Source organism: Poecilia reticulata, linkage group LG2, assembly GCF_000633615.1.
Source record: "Poecilia reticulata strain Guanapo linkage group LG2, Guppy_female_1.0+MT, whole genome shotgun sequence".
Lineage (NCBI taxonomy): Eukaryota > Metazoa > Chordata > Actinopteri > Cyprinodontiformes > Poeciliidae > Poecilia > Poecilia reticulata.
Genome location: NC_024332.1, coordinates 26,199,691 through 26,214,613, shown reverse-complemented (window position 1 = coordinate 26,214,613; position 14,923 = coordinate 26,199,691). Strand labels below are relative to the sequence as shown.

Genomic DNA, 14,923 nt, shown 5'->3' with positions numbered 1-14,923 from the left:
CCACCACCTCCATCTTCGGAGGCAGAGCTGCGAGCTTCTCTGTGTTTAGTTTTGTTTGCCTATATAAAGCCTCATCAATAATGCAGAGGCCCCTGACTCCTCTTCCATACACTGGAAAGCTCTGCTTTTCTTCCCCCTGCTGCCGAGCAGCTCAGAATATACCTCTGCTGCAATGGAGAGAAACAAGAAGCTTAGATTCATCAGGAGTTTAGGAGGATGCATTAATTTCTCAGGAATGTTTTTAACATTTAAGCACGCAGAGAAAAAGGTGGGGAGACCAGATGAGACTTTGAAAGGTTCGAACTCAACCAGCACAATGAATTTCAGATGAAATTCAATGAAAGAGATTTCTAAAAAAGCATGAAGCTGAAGGTTCACACGAGGTTCATGAGCGGAACATTTCAAGGCTTTTTTTCATAGATTTCTAGTTTAACATAAAAGAACAGAGACTTGTCTGTCTGTTTGTGATTCAACGAGCCTCTGAGATGATCTGAAGTAACAATTATCTGATTCAGTCGATGTGGAGGAATGTTGGTCCAGGTTGAACCAAACTTCAGCTGCCCTTATCATCACCCCTCCACCTCCGTGCACGACCTTTTTCTTGTGTGTTTCAGCCAAACATTTCTCCTTTGGTTTATTCTAAAGCAACTTTGCAAACTCAGGAGTCAGAAGTCATGATAGATTCGGAGTTTGAGCAGATCTGAACAGAAACGACACAGAAACCGACTATGACTAAAGACTGAGATATTTTTACCTGGGAAGCAACGAGCTCAGATGTTTACAGAGCTGAGGTCAGTACATGATGGACGGCTGGACAGAGGGATTTTAGTTTGTAATATTTCTCCTTTCAAACTGTTTCCTTCCTCCAGACTGAAGGAATTTGTGAAACAGAGAAACGTGGATGAACTTTCAAGTCGGACCAGCTAACATATTTAAACCTTGGTAAATTTACGACAGGAACTATAAACATAATTGATTCATCTCTGCTTTGCTCTCATGTTTCCAGTGAAACCCTGAGCATCCACCGTTTCTCTGCTCTAAACAGTAAAACATGTTTGAGTCCAGATTAAGGACATTACAGTCAAACACAGCAGATTCAAGTTGTGATAAAGCTGCTTTCTGCTTCTGCTGCTTCTATTTCCTGGGAATGACGAATGTGACGCTCAGGAACTGAGACGGTTTCCATTTCCTCTGTTAGCATTTAACAGGTAAAGGTGAGGTCACCGCGGGTGAACACACAGAAAGAGAAACTCGGACGCCCGAGTGCCGGGTGAGACTTACATGTGTGGGGACGAGGGCAGCAGGGTAGGCCAGCTTGTGGTGCCTCCACATCCAGAAGGAGAAGAGGACGACGCCGGCCAGGCCGATGATGGGGACCAGGGAGTACAGCAGCGTGCTGAACAGCGCCGGCTTCGGGGAGAACGGGTTGGATGTGGCTACGGGGACAGACAGACAGGAAGTGGTTGGAGAGGAGAAATGAACGCTAGGAAACGCATCCGATTGGACGGCACTAACCCCAGCTTACTGCCGCTGTGCTTAGGGATCATATCAGAGCGCGCACGCACACACACAAACACGCACGCACACACACACCCCCCCCACACACACACACACACACACACACAGAAGAGTGGGGCAGGATTAGCAAATCCATCTCGTGACATAACGTAATCCTGCAGCCAAAAATACCAGCGCTCTCTGCCGGCTCGGCCCGTAACAAGGTGCCGCTGTTTGATTCAGCAGCCGGCAACGGGTGGGGGAGGGTCTTCGCCAGCTGCTCTGTGGGCCTCTCAGGCTGTTAGCGACGACTTCTTTACACAACAGGCTGTCTGCAGGTTTCTCTCAGTCACATCCAAACCAACACAAGCAGACAGACGAGCCTCGTAGCTGTAAAGTGAGAAGTGCAAGGACGTCGGACGAGCCGCTGCTGGAGGAAACACTGGGAGGACTGGAGGCTGCTGCAAAAACAGCTTCCTGTTCAAACTCTGGACTCCTGATATCTGAACACTTCAGTAGAGCCTCCATCCAGGCGGATTCTGCTCTTGCTTTGAACTTTTTCACTAAAGCTTCTGTTTGGGGTTGAAACAAGTAATCGATTAATCACTAACTGGAGAATAGAAACTCTATAAAAGGCCTTTCGCTAAAAGAGCAACACACTCGGAGCAATATTTAATAAAAAACTGTACAAAGATACACACATTTTGGATTTAATATTTATACCCAGAACTCCTCAAGTTGCAGTTTTAGCTTCAAACAGTTCAAATTCTGCAAAACATTTCTATTAAGCAACTTTTTCTGGTTCAGAACAGATCAGCTCTACACTGAGCTTTTCACATGTTGATGTTAAAAGGATTTTTTTATCTGCATCCTTTCCATAATAATCAAGGATGCTTTTACTGCATTTCAGGCTATTAAAGGCTTAAGCTTCTGTTTAAATATTGAATTGAATTGCATCTTTTAACATATTTCTAATGAAAAAATCTGCAGAATGTGTAATTTTTTTAAGTGATTAATCATCAGAACAATAGAAAAGTATAGTAGGTTGTTGTTCTGTTTCCAGGTTTCAACAAATTCACATCAGCTCCATCATCTTCATTCAAATGAAGACGCCCCACAGCATGATGCTGCCACAACCATAAAAGTCTGCCAGTGGCACCATCATGCTGTGGGACTGTTTCAGGATTACTCAAACTGTGCCAAAGCAGGTTTCTAATTATCCAATCAGAAATGCAAGCAGCCTCATTTTTTTAATTAAAGAAATGCTCAAAATGATTAAAATTGCTGATTTATTTTTCTCTGATGTCGTATTCCAACATGATGCAGGGGAGAGAAGCTGCGCTGTACGTACTGTAGGCGGTGGAGTGGCTGGTGTCATTCTGCGGCTGCGTGTCCGGGACGTACATGAACCTCTCGTTGCACATGTTGCCTTCACAGCAGCAGAAGAAAACCTCGGGGCTCACCTTCCTCTCCACACACTCGTAGCTGCAGAGGACATCGAGGTGGGAATTAGAAACACACACACACAGAGCCATCCATCTCTGCACGCAGAGACACTTTTATTATTCAGAGTGCATCGAACATAAAAGATGTGACGTTGTGCAAAAAGCATGAACACACACTCCTCTCTCTTCTTTTCATTCCCTCACAGCCACAGAGGACAATAAAACACAACATTTATTAAATAACTCCTACGTGAGCCAATATACACACACACGCACGCACACACACACACACACACACACACACACACTATTTCACTCTCTCAGAGTCATCAGATAAAAGCCAAAGGAAGTGGCAGCCGCCCTCGACTTGCTCTGCGCTCTCCAGGGAGGCCAGCCGGCGCCGTCTGAACCGAGGCACCTGAACGCAGCGGACTGCAACTTTATCGTTTGGGAATCAAAGGAAAACACAAATTGCCTCAAACCAACTCCTGATACCAGCTTCAAGTTCTAGTGAGCAGAAAACTATGAAGACACACTTCATTAGTAGATGCTTTTTTTAGACATTTTAGAAATCTAATCAGTTTCAAGCGCAAAGCTTTTTCATTTCTGTCAGTTGCAGTAATTAAAATGTGGCCTTGTGCGAGTTATTCGAATGGGAAGCACGCCGAGGGACAAAAAATGTGCTCAAGGTGAATTTAAATGTGTTTAGAGATGCCAGTGAGTCATGATGAGCTGGCTTTGTCTTGATGAGAAAGGAAGAGCTGTCTGCAGGCGATAAATGTAAAGCTACCTCACAAAGACTTCTATCTCTGAGCTGGATGAAAACTGAGGCGATGCTTCACAGAATCTGAACTCAGGTTTGAGTTCATAACTGAGACCTAAGATCTGGGCAAACGCTTCTTTTAATCACTCAGTTATTAATGGAACATCTGATCGATGGGTTTGACAGAAACTCAAAGCCACCGCCAGCAGATTGAACATTATCTGATAATAATCCTGCAAAGATCTGACCAAAAACCTGAAGGACAAATTATGATTCAGTTTAATGAGTCATAAATTCAAATAAATAAATAAATAAATAAATACAAATATTTTAAGGCAACTGAATAAATAAATACTAATATTTTAAGGCAACTGAAATTAAGCCAAGCTAAGGCAGGCTAGGTAGAATAAATTAATCTAAAGCATTGTAAACAAAACTAATTTTAACAGAAGGTCCAAATAAAATGACCTAACCAAGCTAAGACAGACTAAGGTGAAATAAGAAACTTAATTAACCTACAAAATAAACTAAGCTAACATAAGCTAAACTAATGTAGGCTAAACAAAACTAAGATATAGTAGTGTAAACTAAACTAAATTAAGCCAAGACAAGAGAAACTAAGCTAACAAATTTAACTAAAGATAAGCAAGTTAAAGTAAGCAGGGTAATCACCAAACTAAACTCATACAATATATGCTAACATAGATTAAAATAAGATAATGTAGGCTAAACTGACATCTTAAACTATGCTAGTGTAGCCAAAACTGCTAAAATAGGATAAATTAACACAGGGTAAACCAAGATAGGCTAAGCTAAACTAAAGTAATGTAAAGAACTTTTTTTTTTGACAAAAGACAAAATAAGCTAAAGTAGGTAGGCTAAATTAAACCAACGTCAACAAACTAAACTCATACTGTGCTAAACCATGCAACAGTATGCTAACATAAGATAAACTAAGTTAACATAGGCTAAACTAAGCTAACTTAGGTTAAAATAAACTAAAATACAAATTTATCAAAGGTTAAAATGATGGAACTAAGCTGAGATAGACTAAGATTAATTTACCAATAGATAAATTAAGCTAAATTCCTTGAAACAAGTCAAGACAGACTAACATTCTTTAGCCAAGACACATGCAAATGAACAAGCTAGCATATCATGCTAACAATTTAGCAATTCAATTTCAATATTTCTTAATTAGCCTCACAGAACAGCGCAGTAGTTATAATTTAGTGCTAAAATGTTTTCAGATTATTTTGGGAGTTAAAATATGTTCTTCTTGTCAAACTGTTATTGTGACGTTATATTTAAACGCAGAAATGGGAAGTTATGGTATTTTTAGAAAGAACTGCTTAAATTAAAATCAATTCATTGCTATTTTTGTTTTGCTATGTGCAGAAAAACATTGACAGCATTTTGGGTCAAAACTAATGTTTTTACATTATTAAATAATGAGAAAAAGAAGCCTCTAGTTGAATGGATATGAATTTTCTCATGGTTCAGTTGAAGAAAATAAAACATTCATAATTTCAGGGCATATTTCTGCAGCTTTAGTCCAAAATGAATCATTTGTTTTATTTAATCATCAGCAAGGACACAATACTTCTGCTCCCACAAACTTACTGAAAGTCTCCCTGCGTACCTGTCGTAGCAGTTCATGTCGTCCAGCCAGCAGCCCTGCTTGATGATCTCAATGGTGCCAGAGACGTTCTTCCATGTGGCGAAGCAGTGCCGCCGCTTGTCCTTTTCGCCAATGCAGTCCTCGGTCCCGGTGTGGTTGCTTCGGTCCTTCTCCCAGCTGGAGCTGAAGAGGACACATTCCTGCGTCTCCGAGCGTCCCAGAATGGCACCTGCAGAGGACAAACGGGAACTCACTTCAGTGTGGCTGTTTGTGCTCTCCAAACTGAAATAGAAGGTAATTTAGTTTTGTTTGAATAACAGCATCAAATTACACAATGAGCGAAAGTAATAATAAAATTATGCATCTGCTGAGATTTTCTAACTTTATTTGGAAATCAAAGGCGGCTGGATGCAAAGTGAGCAACGATACAGAAGAATCCTGTATGCAAAACATAGGTGCATTTTGCATTTATACACCAGTGGTTTTTCATATGTATTTTTTAGCTGGAGATGCATCCTTTCCAACTAATGACTAAGCATAAACATAAATAATGCAGTCATTGCATTTTAGGCAATCAAATGTTTATTTCCTTATTTAAAAAATTAATTGCTTATTTGCATATTTTCATGTATTTCTAGTATTGTGTAAAAAAGGATTCAAATGAAAACCCCATTAACCGTCTGAATATTCAATTACTAATCTTTACTTGCAAAGCTGCTGGGAATTGTAGAGCATTTTAATAAAAGTAATGTGAAGAATGCAGAAATATTAAAAGGGTATAATTATTCTTTCAAAAGGATATTCTGATGTGAAACAGTTTCTAAACATGTAAATCAAACATCATAAAGCTTCTGAAAACGGTGCATTATTCTCCAAGCCCTGCAGCTCAAATGAGAAACAATCAGTGATTTCTAACAAGCTCTGCTGAGGTACATCGAGTGGTTAACATAAAAAAAATAAAAGAAATCACATTTTTCGGAGGTGAAATGCTCTGATTGGGGTTCTTGTGTGTGATTACAGACTCCAGGTGCAGCTAAATGAAAACAGAGAGAAATCCCACACCAATAAATGTTTGCTTGTTGTTCATTCCTGCAGAATTCTTCAGACAAATATGAGAATAATTGAGCAATTTACGCCGGGGACACGAGAAATTGGTTCTCATCTCCTGCAGTGGATGTTCATTTAACACACGTGATGCATTTTTCAGCAAGGCAGCTTCAAGTAAAGCCGGTTAACGCCTTCCTGAGAGCCCTGCAGCCTCCCTCTGCAGCCAGCAGGAACAGCTGCAGAGAGGTCACGCTGCCTCCCATCCGGACCCGCCGGCGCTTTTCTCTCGTCACATCGTTTTCTCTGAAGTGGAGGAGTATTTCGCAGCAACAGGTGCAGCCGGGAACTGTTGCATATGTGACTGAGGCGAGTGGAATGTGCAAGGCGGAAAAATGCAGAAATAATTGGTTTGCTTCGCATATGTGCAACGACGAGACGCGGGGAATAATCGGACGGAGAACGCCTGCAACTTTTCCTGCACTTAAAAGTAGAAAGAAAAAAGAATAAAAATTAGCACTGAGGAAACTATCTATCATCACCACAACGCCCTGGAGCGAGTCGCTCACATCCGCAACAGGAATTATGTGTGAAGAAAAGCTGCTGAAAAGGAAAGAACAAGACAATAATGGGGACGTAAGTGCATTAGATATGGCCCTGCAGGAATAGCACCGCATCCGGAGGTTAGAGACGACTCCTTTGATCTGACAGCGTTGATGGATTGTTATTTTGCCCAACATCCAGCACCCGGGGCAACAGAACATGGGAGAGAAGCCCCAGTGTTCAAAAGAGAGAAATCTGACTGCATGTTCCTCCCGATGCAACTCTGAGTTCCCGTGTTACGTGATTTGCAGTGAATGCAGCAGCAAAGCATGAGCTCCGTTTGTTAGAGGGTTCAGATCAGAAATAAAGCAGCAACTCTGAGCTGCTCCGTCTTTACAGGCTGGTAAATTTAAAGAAAATATAAATCTGACCTCAATTTGATTCTTATTGCTTTAGGTGACAAACTTTAAAAAAAAATCATCTTGTCAGCTGCAAAAATCTATTTATTTTATAACAGGGACAACTTTCTCTACACTCTATGAGTAGAAATAAAGAAATGGACATGAAAATGTAAATATATATATATACACATTTTAAATAAACTTAACATCTTTAAAAAATATAAATATGAAATTATAAATTAATAATCTTTAAGAAAATTTCTGAAAAAAAATTTAAAGAGCAATACAAACATTCATATTAAAGAACATAAATTCATATTAATGATCAAAACACTAAACTAAATAATGTGAAAAGTTTGAATAAATTAATCTCAAAGCTTCTAAATAAACATCTAAGCCAACATTTAAATACTACATAAATGTGCATATTTTATTTCTAAGCAAACATTTATAAATGAATATCATCAGCAATTGATTMATTTATTTTTTAATTAAAAAATATAATTTCTTTTCAATTAAAAGAAATTTGAAAAATAAAATTAACTTTTTATACTAAATAAATTTAGTCAAAAGAATAATTCTATCTAAAAGCTTCATATTTAAATATATTCTAAAATGAAAATATATACCATAAATAAATAATGTTTTAAATCATGTGGAGAACAAAAATATTCTACATCAACTAATTAAACTGCAGCATTGGATTTAACTCTGACTTGCAGCGATAAGGTCTGCATGTTTAAACGAAGCTTTTCTTTTTTTAAAATGCATTTCCAAGTATTGCGAGCAGAGCGTCGTCTCAAAGAGCGCGGAGCCATGTGAACTGCAAACACGGCTGCTAAGAGCTCCAATCAATCACAGGTGACAATACATGGAGCCGCTTGCCAAAGGTGAGCTACAGCTGCCCGGATATGAAGGACATAAAGCACAAGAATCAATCTTCTGGGTTGCACTGAAGTTTACGAAGGCGGATATGATGGGAAGCTGCTGGATTGTGCAACGGCCCGGTTTCCACCCAGCAGCGAACGAGAAAAAGCTGCTTTGTCTGAAGGGAGAAATTCACAGTAGAATGAGACGACATGAAAGGACCGGCTCGCTTTGTTTACCCGAACGCTGCAGATAATTCAGACTTATTGTAGCCGCTCCATCATAATCAGAGTCAGACAACAGAGATGGAGGGAACCTTGAGATACATGAATGTAAGATAAGCCAGAAACACATTCTCAGAACGAAGATGAAGACTTGAAAAAGTGTTTCAGGATCTATAATTGGGGTCACACAGTTCAACAGGGCATCTTTTAAGCAACTCGCTGTCGGGTGCTATGGTAACCGCCTGGCTCCATTCATGATGCTGCCACTTTTTATTAGAGAAATCAATCAACATGACCCAATACAATGCAACTTTTCCATAGGTCCAGACATCAATTTGCATTTAGTGCCAAGTGGATGAAAAGTGATCACCTGCATGCTAATAATGGCAGAAAAAACTCACATGGAGTCCAAGAGACTCCAGCAGCCAGCTCAGTTTCCCTCCGTCAGCTTCTGTGTTCCCAACTTTAAGTTCAAGCGGGTCCGTTTTCTTTCCTCAGGTGGAGAGGAATGACCTGGTAGCATTTCACTGAGACACAGCTCTCTGTTCAACTCAAAGCGGAGATTTATCGAGCAGAACTGTGACCTACTTTAGCTGCGGACATTTCAGCAACACCTCCCCTGCAAAATGTCTAAACACCTGACCCACTTTTCAGCTCATCGGRGTTTTGGGCTTTTAATATGAAAAGGAAATGCCGGTTAGCCTTCCTCAAATCATTACAACACTTCACATTCCTGCAGGAAAGAAATAACTCCATTACAATGGAGATCTTCACAAAGAATAAAGCTGCAAAGAGTTGATGCAAGTCACCCGACGRATTGCTTTCGACGGACGGATGAATGGATACAGATAGATACAATCAATAGGATCAATTTGAATTCAAATTCAATTCAAAAATTCTTTAATCTCAAAGGGAAATAAAACAACATTTACACACTTGGATATAATTTACTGAACTGAATCACATCAGTGGAAACCAAAGCAATCATTCAGTCATGTTAAACTTTGCGCTGCTGAACATGTTAATGGAAGAGTAGATATTTACAAGATTTGTGTTAATTGCTAAAATGTTTAAAATGTAGGCTTTGAACAAGCATCCTAGTAAAGACAAACAGTAAAATGTGATTTTTTGAAAAGATAGAAGTATATATAATCTATTTCAGGATGCTGAAGTGTTTGATGTAGTCCTGACCCATTGTGTTTGCCCAGTTGTGAAACATAATCATGAGTAATTTCTCCCAGAAGGATTTCCAAACACACTCCCCTTTCTCTCGGTGAGGACGGGTCAAGCTGCACTTCTCTGCAAAACAAGAGGCCAGCGCTCCACAGAGACAAACCAAACATCACAGGGGACGAGCTCCACCTCTCCGCTAGCAAAGTGAGCTCTTTCCAAGCTGGAGGGAGACGCTAGTGGCCGGTGAGGTGCATGCTGGGTGKGAAATGATCAGCCAAGCCTCCCTGGCAGGTGGCCAGCTCCACTTGGAGGTGTTGTTCTGTTGCTGTGTAGCTGCCGCCTCGTTCTGAGCTGATAACTGCATTAAAACAGGATGTCATATCACTTATTTAGCCCGTTAAAACACACGAACCGGCTCCAGCTTCCTGTTTTGGAGCCTCATAATGAAGTGGCGCTTTGGCGTTTGGCGGCGCGGCGCTGAACTCAAGTGGGTAAACAGCTCATTCATCAAGGGCCCGTTTTTGTGCGGCTGCCAGCAGCGGGGATTGTTCGTTATGATGGAAATTGTTCCAAGGATCAACTTATCATCTGCGTTCCTGGTGATGTATGGTTCTGTGGGCTTTTCTAAACATTCCTGCACAGCGTTGAAAAATGAACTTGGTCAGAGGTCAGAAGGTCAAAGTGCTATCTGCAGAGCTGGCCGCTCTTTTCTTCCCGGCAACGCTTGTTGTTGGTGCTGATGCAACCCGACACTCATGCCTCCCCCGCCCCSCCWTGCGTGACTCAAGAGGCGGCTAAATGCGGCTCCTGCATGTGGGACTTGATTCAGGAGAAATCTGTAATCACAGCAGCAGCAGCAGCACCTGGCTGCACTCATCCCACATACAAGTCATTCATTTCACCTCACTGAGAGCGCTAACTTGGGTTTGGTTATGCACCTCTAGCTACTCTTCCTCATGGGAAAAACAAGAGAACATTCAGTTGTAAAAGTTAAGAAATACCGAAGGGAAGGTGACGTTTAAATCCAACTGGTTCTATTTCGCAATTATCTGATACCCGACTGTTGGTCTATCAATTAAAATCTGACCAAAGGTTTGTTCAGGATTTCCCCAAGAAATCTAGAAAAGCTCCAATGTGTTTTTGTTTTAAAAAATGTTGACAGGCAATTATGCAAATTAAACATAAACAACAAAGAAAATACATAAGTGGATGAGATAAAACTAGTCTTTCTATAGGTTGTGTGTAAAAACAACATCTAAAACATAATTTAAGATAAACAACGGGGCAAGTAAAGCCTGGTGGCCCGTCAGGCTTATAATACTCTGGGAGAAACCCTGTAGTCGTGTAAAAGGGTCATAGTGAGCAAAATACTCAAAATACTTATTCTCAGTATTTTTCTAAAGTACAGTGAATATTTATTTTCATCCGTCTCTTTCTGGTCATTGTAGTAGAGAAATGTATATAATATTGGGAAATATCAGTTATCAGTCATAACAGTAATATTAATATTGGATATCTATTGAACAAAATTTTCAATAGATATAGAATTTTCATATTCCTAGTTTCAGTAGCTTTACGGTAGTAATAATGCATATTAATTTAAATTTGCAGTTTAAAATATTAAAGTAGGTGGTTATAAATCTCTTTAGAGGCGATGTCTTGTATAAATGTATTTGACATATTTGGGGGTGGCTGTTGTGCGCAACCGCATGTCCAATTTTTAACCTCACAGCTTGCAAAACTACAGTGCAGACAGTGTCATGCTAATAATAACCCTCTTCAGTGAAGATGCCATTACCAACAGAAGAACGTTCACATTTAGTAATTAAGACGTTTGGTATATTAGGTGTTTGACCTGATTGTTGCTCCGCCTGAATATAAAGTAAAGATTCAGCTGGACCTAATGCAGCTCTACTGTCCCGTCTTTTGAGGACATGTTAGATTTGGAAATCTATTTAACCCTCCAGAAATTCCCACTTAGTAAAGCTAACCACAATAAGCGTGCTAATCGCTAATGTACGATGCCATTTGGAGCCTTTGTTCCTAGCATAAATATAGATGCAATGAATATTTAAGTCCAGAATCAAAATAAGACTATGACTGGAAGCCTAAGCCGTTTTTTCCGCTAATTGTAAAAACATTCCTGATGTATGTTTAGAAGACCCTTAAGACCCGTTTATTTTTGTACTGGTTTTAAAAAGCCACCATTCCAAAAACCCAGACATGCTAGAATAACTCAAGAGTTTTCTTCAGATTTATCAAGCTTAAAGTGATGCAACACTGCCCCTCCCCACCTGTTGCTGCACAGAGGTGGCTTAAACATTTCAGCTTTTCACCAGAATGAAATGAGCTGAGCAGCAAGGCAGTACAATATTAATTTAATGCACTTTAAATTGATCATTTACTTATTTTTGATTAAACAGGTCAAAATATTGAAAAATTGTCCCTTGTAATATGATTAGATCTATTATAATGTAATGATGTATTTATTTTAGCACCAGGAAATGCAAGTCTATCAGTTTTTTTTACTTGAAATGTGACAAACTCATGGTGGATGCAGTGGAAATCTACTGATCAAGGTCATTTTACTCCCTTTTATTAATTATTAATGAATTTTTGACCAAAGCAAGGTGAGTTGTGTTCATTCATAACACAGAAACCCATATTTTATTAGATATAAAGTGCTTAAAGTAGAGAGAACCGGGCTGCACCAGATGCAGATCGGTGATACAGGCAAAGGGAAATAAAAAGAATTGACAAGCCTTTGGGTTCATCAGGGGTTCAAGCTGAGCTGTTTTGGAAGCTGTCAGGCTCGGTTAGAGCAACAGCCATAAACAAATCCGTCTAAATTTCATCCCCGTGCAGCGGTGTCTCCATGTGAAGGTGCTCTGCCAAACCTACGCCTGTTCAGAGTACATCCTGCTACTGTAAACCGTTGGAGATGCAGGACGGAGCAGAGTTCTGCTGCTTTCCCTTCGACACTGATCCCAGGGTCACATTCCGGCCGTCCAGCTTCTTTTTCCAGACAGAAATGTTTTTTAGTCTGGATTATTTCCTAATATGTGCAACAGGTCACAGCCTCCAGCTGCTGGTTTCCACACCCTCATCCTCCCCATACTGGGAGTCGATGTTACAAACACTGAGCAACAAATCCAGTAGATTTTTCACCTTAAAACGCGGAAAATGATTCAGACTTTTGCAGAGTTCTCGGTTAATCAGTGGAAACGCAGCTACACTCCTCTGTTTCCTGTCTTCCTGGTTAGATATGCATCCCACCTACCTGCCTTCAGGGCAGCTCCTAGATAAAGATGTTAGTGCTCTGGATATCACAGGGATCAGCCACCCGGGGCAGCATGGAGGCCCACCTCTGAGTGGACTGGAATATCCTGCTGAACATCATTAATCGATATTCCAGACAAAGTCCAGCAAAGAAAAGATGTTTCTGCCTGAATCCACCTGGTTTAGCAGGTTTTCTGGGGAAATCTCGTTATTCTTGACATCTGATGCATTTCAACCTCTCTTCTAGGTATATTTTGCTTTTTAAATCCAGTTTTCCATAACGTTGAGGTTAGGAATTTGGGAATGTTGCTGGATGCACCCTTTAAAAATGAAGCTGGATTCATGTTTAAGATTATTATTCTGCCGCAGCATTCAGCTGTTTCCAAGCTTCAATTATTCAGGCGTCACAGCATGATGCTGCCACCTCCATGCTTGAGAGTTGGTACAATGTTCCCAGATTTAAAAGTGATGTCTGGATTCCTCCAAATGTACTTTTAGTCCCCTGATCAACTTGATCTCTGGAGTTTCTTTTGTTTTTACATTAAGATCTTTAACCAGTTCAGGAGAATGTTTAAGTTAGATATTTATTGGAGTAACTCTCAGTTCTGATTTGTTCTTCTTCTAGGCTTTTGGTGAGAAGGTTTTTGGATGAGGTGTTGCATGTTTGGACGATTGTCCCCTCTGGTTTTGGACGCTGTGCAGCTGGAAATATTTTTTTGCTCTTGCATTTTTGTTTTTGCACAGTTGTTATGATACGTAACCAGGGCAACAAGGTATTGTGTGTTTACAACCCGGAGCAACTGATTAGCATCTTAAAAGCTGAAGTATCACCTGACCGACAAAAACAATTCCAGAGAAGTTCACTAAAACATATCAAATGTTTTATTCTAATTTTAAACTGCTGATGTCATCCAGGACGTTATTGTCTTCGGTCAGAGGCGTCTTTAGATTTGTTGAAAGTCTGACTGCTACTGGAGAACCTTAATGACATAACTCCTTGAAGAAACTTCAATGATGAGTTGCAACATTTATTAGAGGGGTGTATGGATACATATGAGCCTGTTTATATACAAATAAGAAAATCGATAAACGTCTGCAGTTACTTCATGCATTCAACGGTCACTTAAGTTGTTTGTTGTATGATGGTTTAAATAAAAGATGAAGAAATGTTTAGATAAATCATTAAACGTCTGAGCAGGACTGGATCTCCTCAGGTTGTTTGCAGGGGTCCGGTTATATAATCCCACTGCTTCCATGTTTCTCCACCAGCAGCTGAGGCTGAGCTGTTGGGTAGGAGAGGACTCTCGCTGGTTTACAGTGTTTTCACAGAGCAGCCAGGAACTCTCTGGAGTGCTACATTAACGCTCAATCAGACGTTGTTGTGACACGGCAGGGGTGACTGGCTCGCCGGAGCCGCTCACAAAGACACCAGTCTTCCCATGGCAGCGAGAGGGGAGGGGCGAGAGGGGGCATTAAAAACCAACACACTCAGCAACTGAATCCAATCCCTCTAATCCTCGCTGGAATGCCCGAGCCCATCCGTCTCCTCCTCAATTAGCGCTGATGGAGCTGCTGGTAGGACAGGTCTGGAGAGCACCTGGGTGTCTCTGCAGAAGCAGCAGCAGCAGCAGGAGCGCACGCATGATGTGCTGCATACCACGCATTCTTCACAGGAGGAGCCTTTTAAAGTGCCTCCTTATCTCTGGTAGGGTACAAACTCCTTACACTCACGTGTCTGGGTTTGCAGCTGCGGCATCTTCAAACCAGAAATCGCTTTTTTAAGAGAAGAGGGTGGAATCCATGCTGCAGAATTACAATCAAAAGACCCGCCCCGCCGTGAGTCATCACACGAGGTACGCCGTCTCTTTCACGACCTCGCTGACTTCTGCCGCTATACATTTAGTGGAAACTAAATATATAGCGAACGAACGAAGCTCCGCTGCCAAAATAAAATCCAGACACTGCCGGGTATTTTTAATTGGGATTAGATTACAGGTGGAGCAACAGGCTGATGACGAGCCCACAGCATCACCGGGAAACGGCCGAAGACAAAGAGGTAGAGGAGG

The 14,923-nt window shown here is 40.8% G+C and overlaps 1 protein-coding gene across 2 annotated transcripts in view; it reads right to left on the bottom strand.

Moving 5' to 3' along the window:
* LOC103457427 (activin receptor type-2A) overlaps positions 1–14,923 on the bottom strand; it is a 41,922-nt gene that overhangs the window by 19,122 nt on the left and 7,877 nt on the right. For both annotated transcript variants that reach the window (XM_008397537.2, XM_008397546.2), the window contains exons 2-4: positions 5,348–5,555; positions 2,849–2,982; positions 1,282–1,436 (exon numbers count right to left, since the gene is read on the bottom strand). In XM_008397537.2, the coding sequence (XP_008395759.1) occupies positions 1,282–1,436; positions 2,849–2,982; positions 5,348–5,555 (497 nt within the window). The remainder of the gene's footprint in view (positions 1–1,281; positions 1,437–2,848; positions 2,983–5,347; positions 5,556–14,923) is intronic.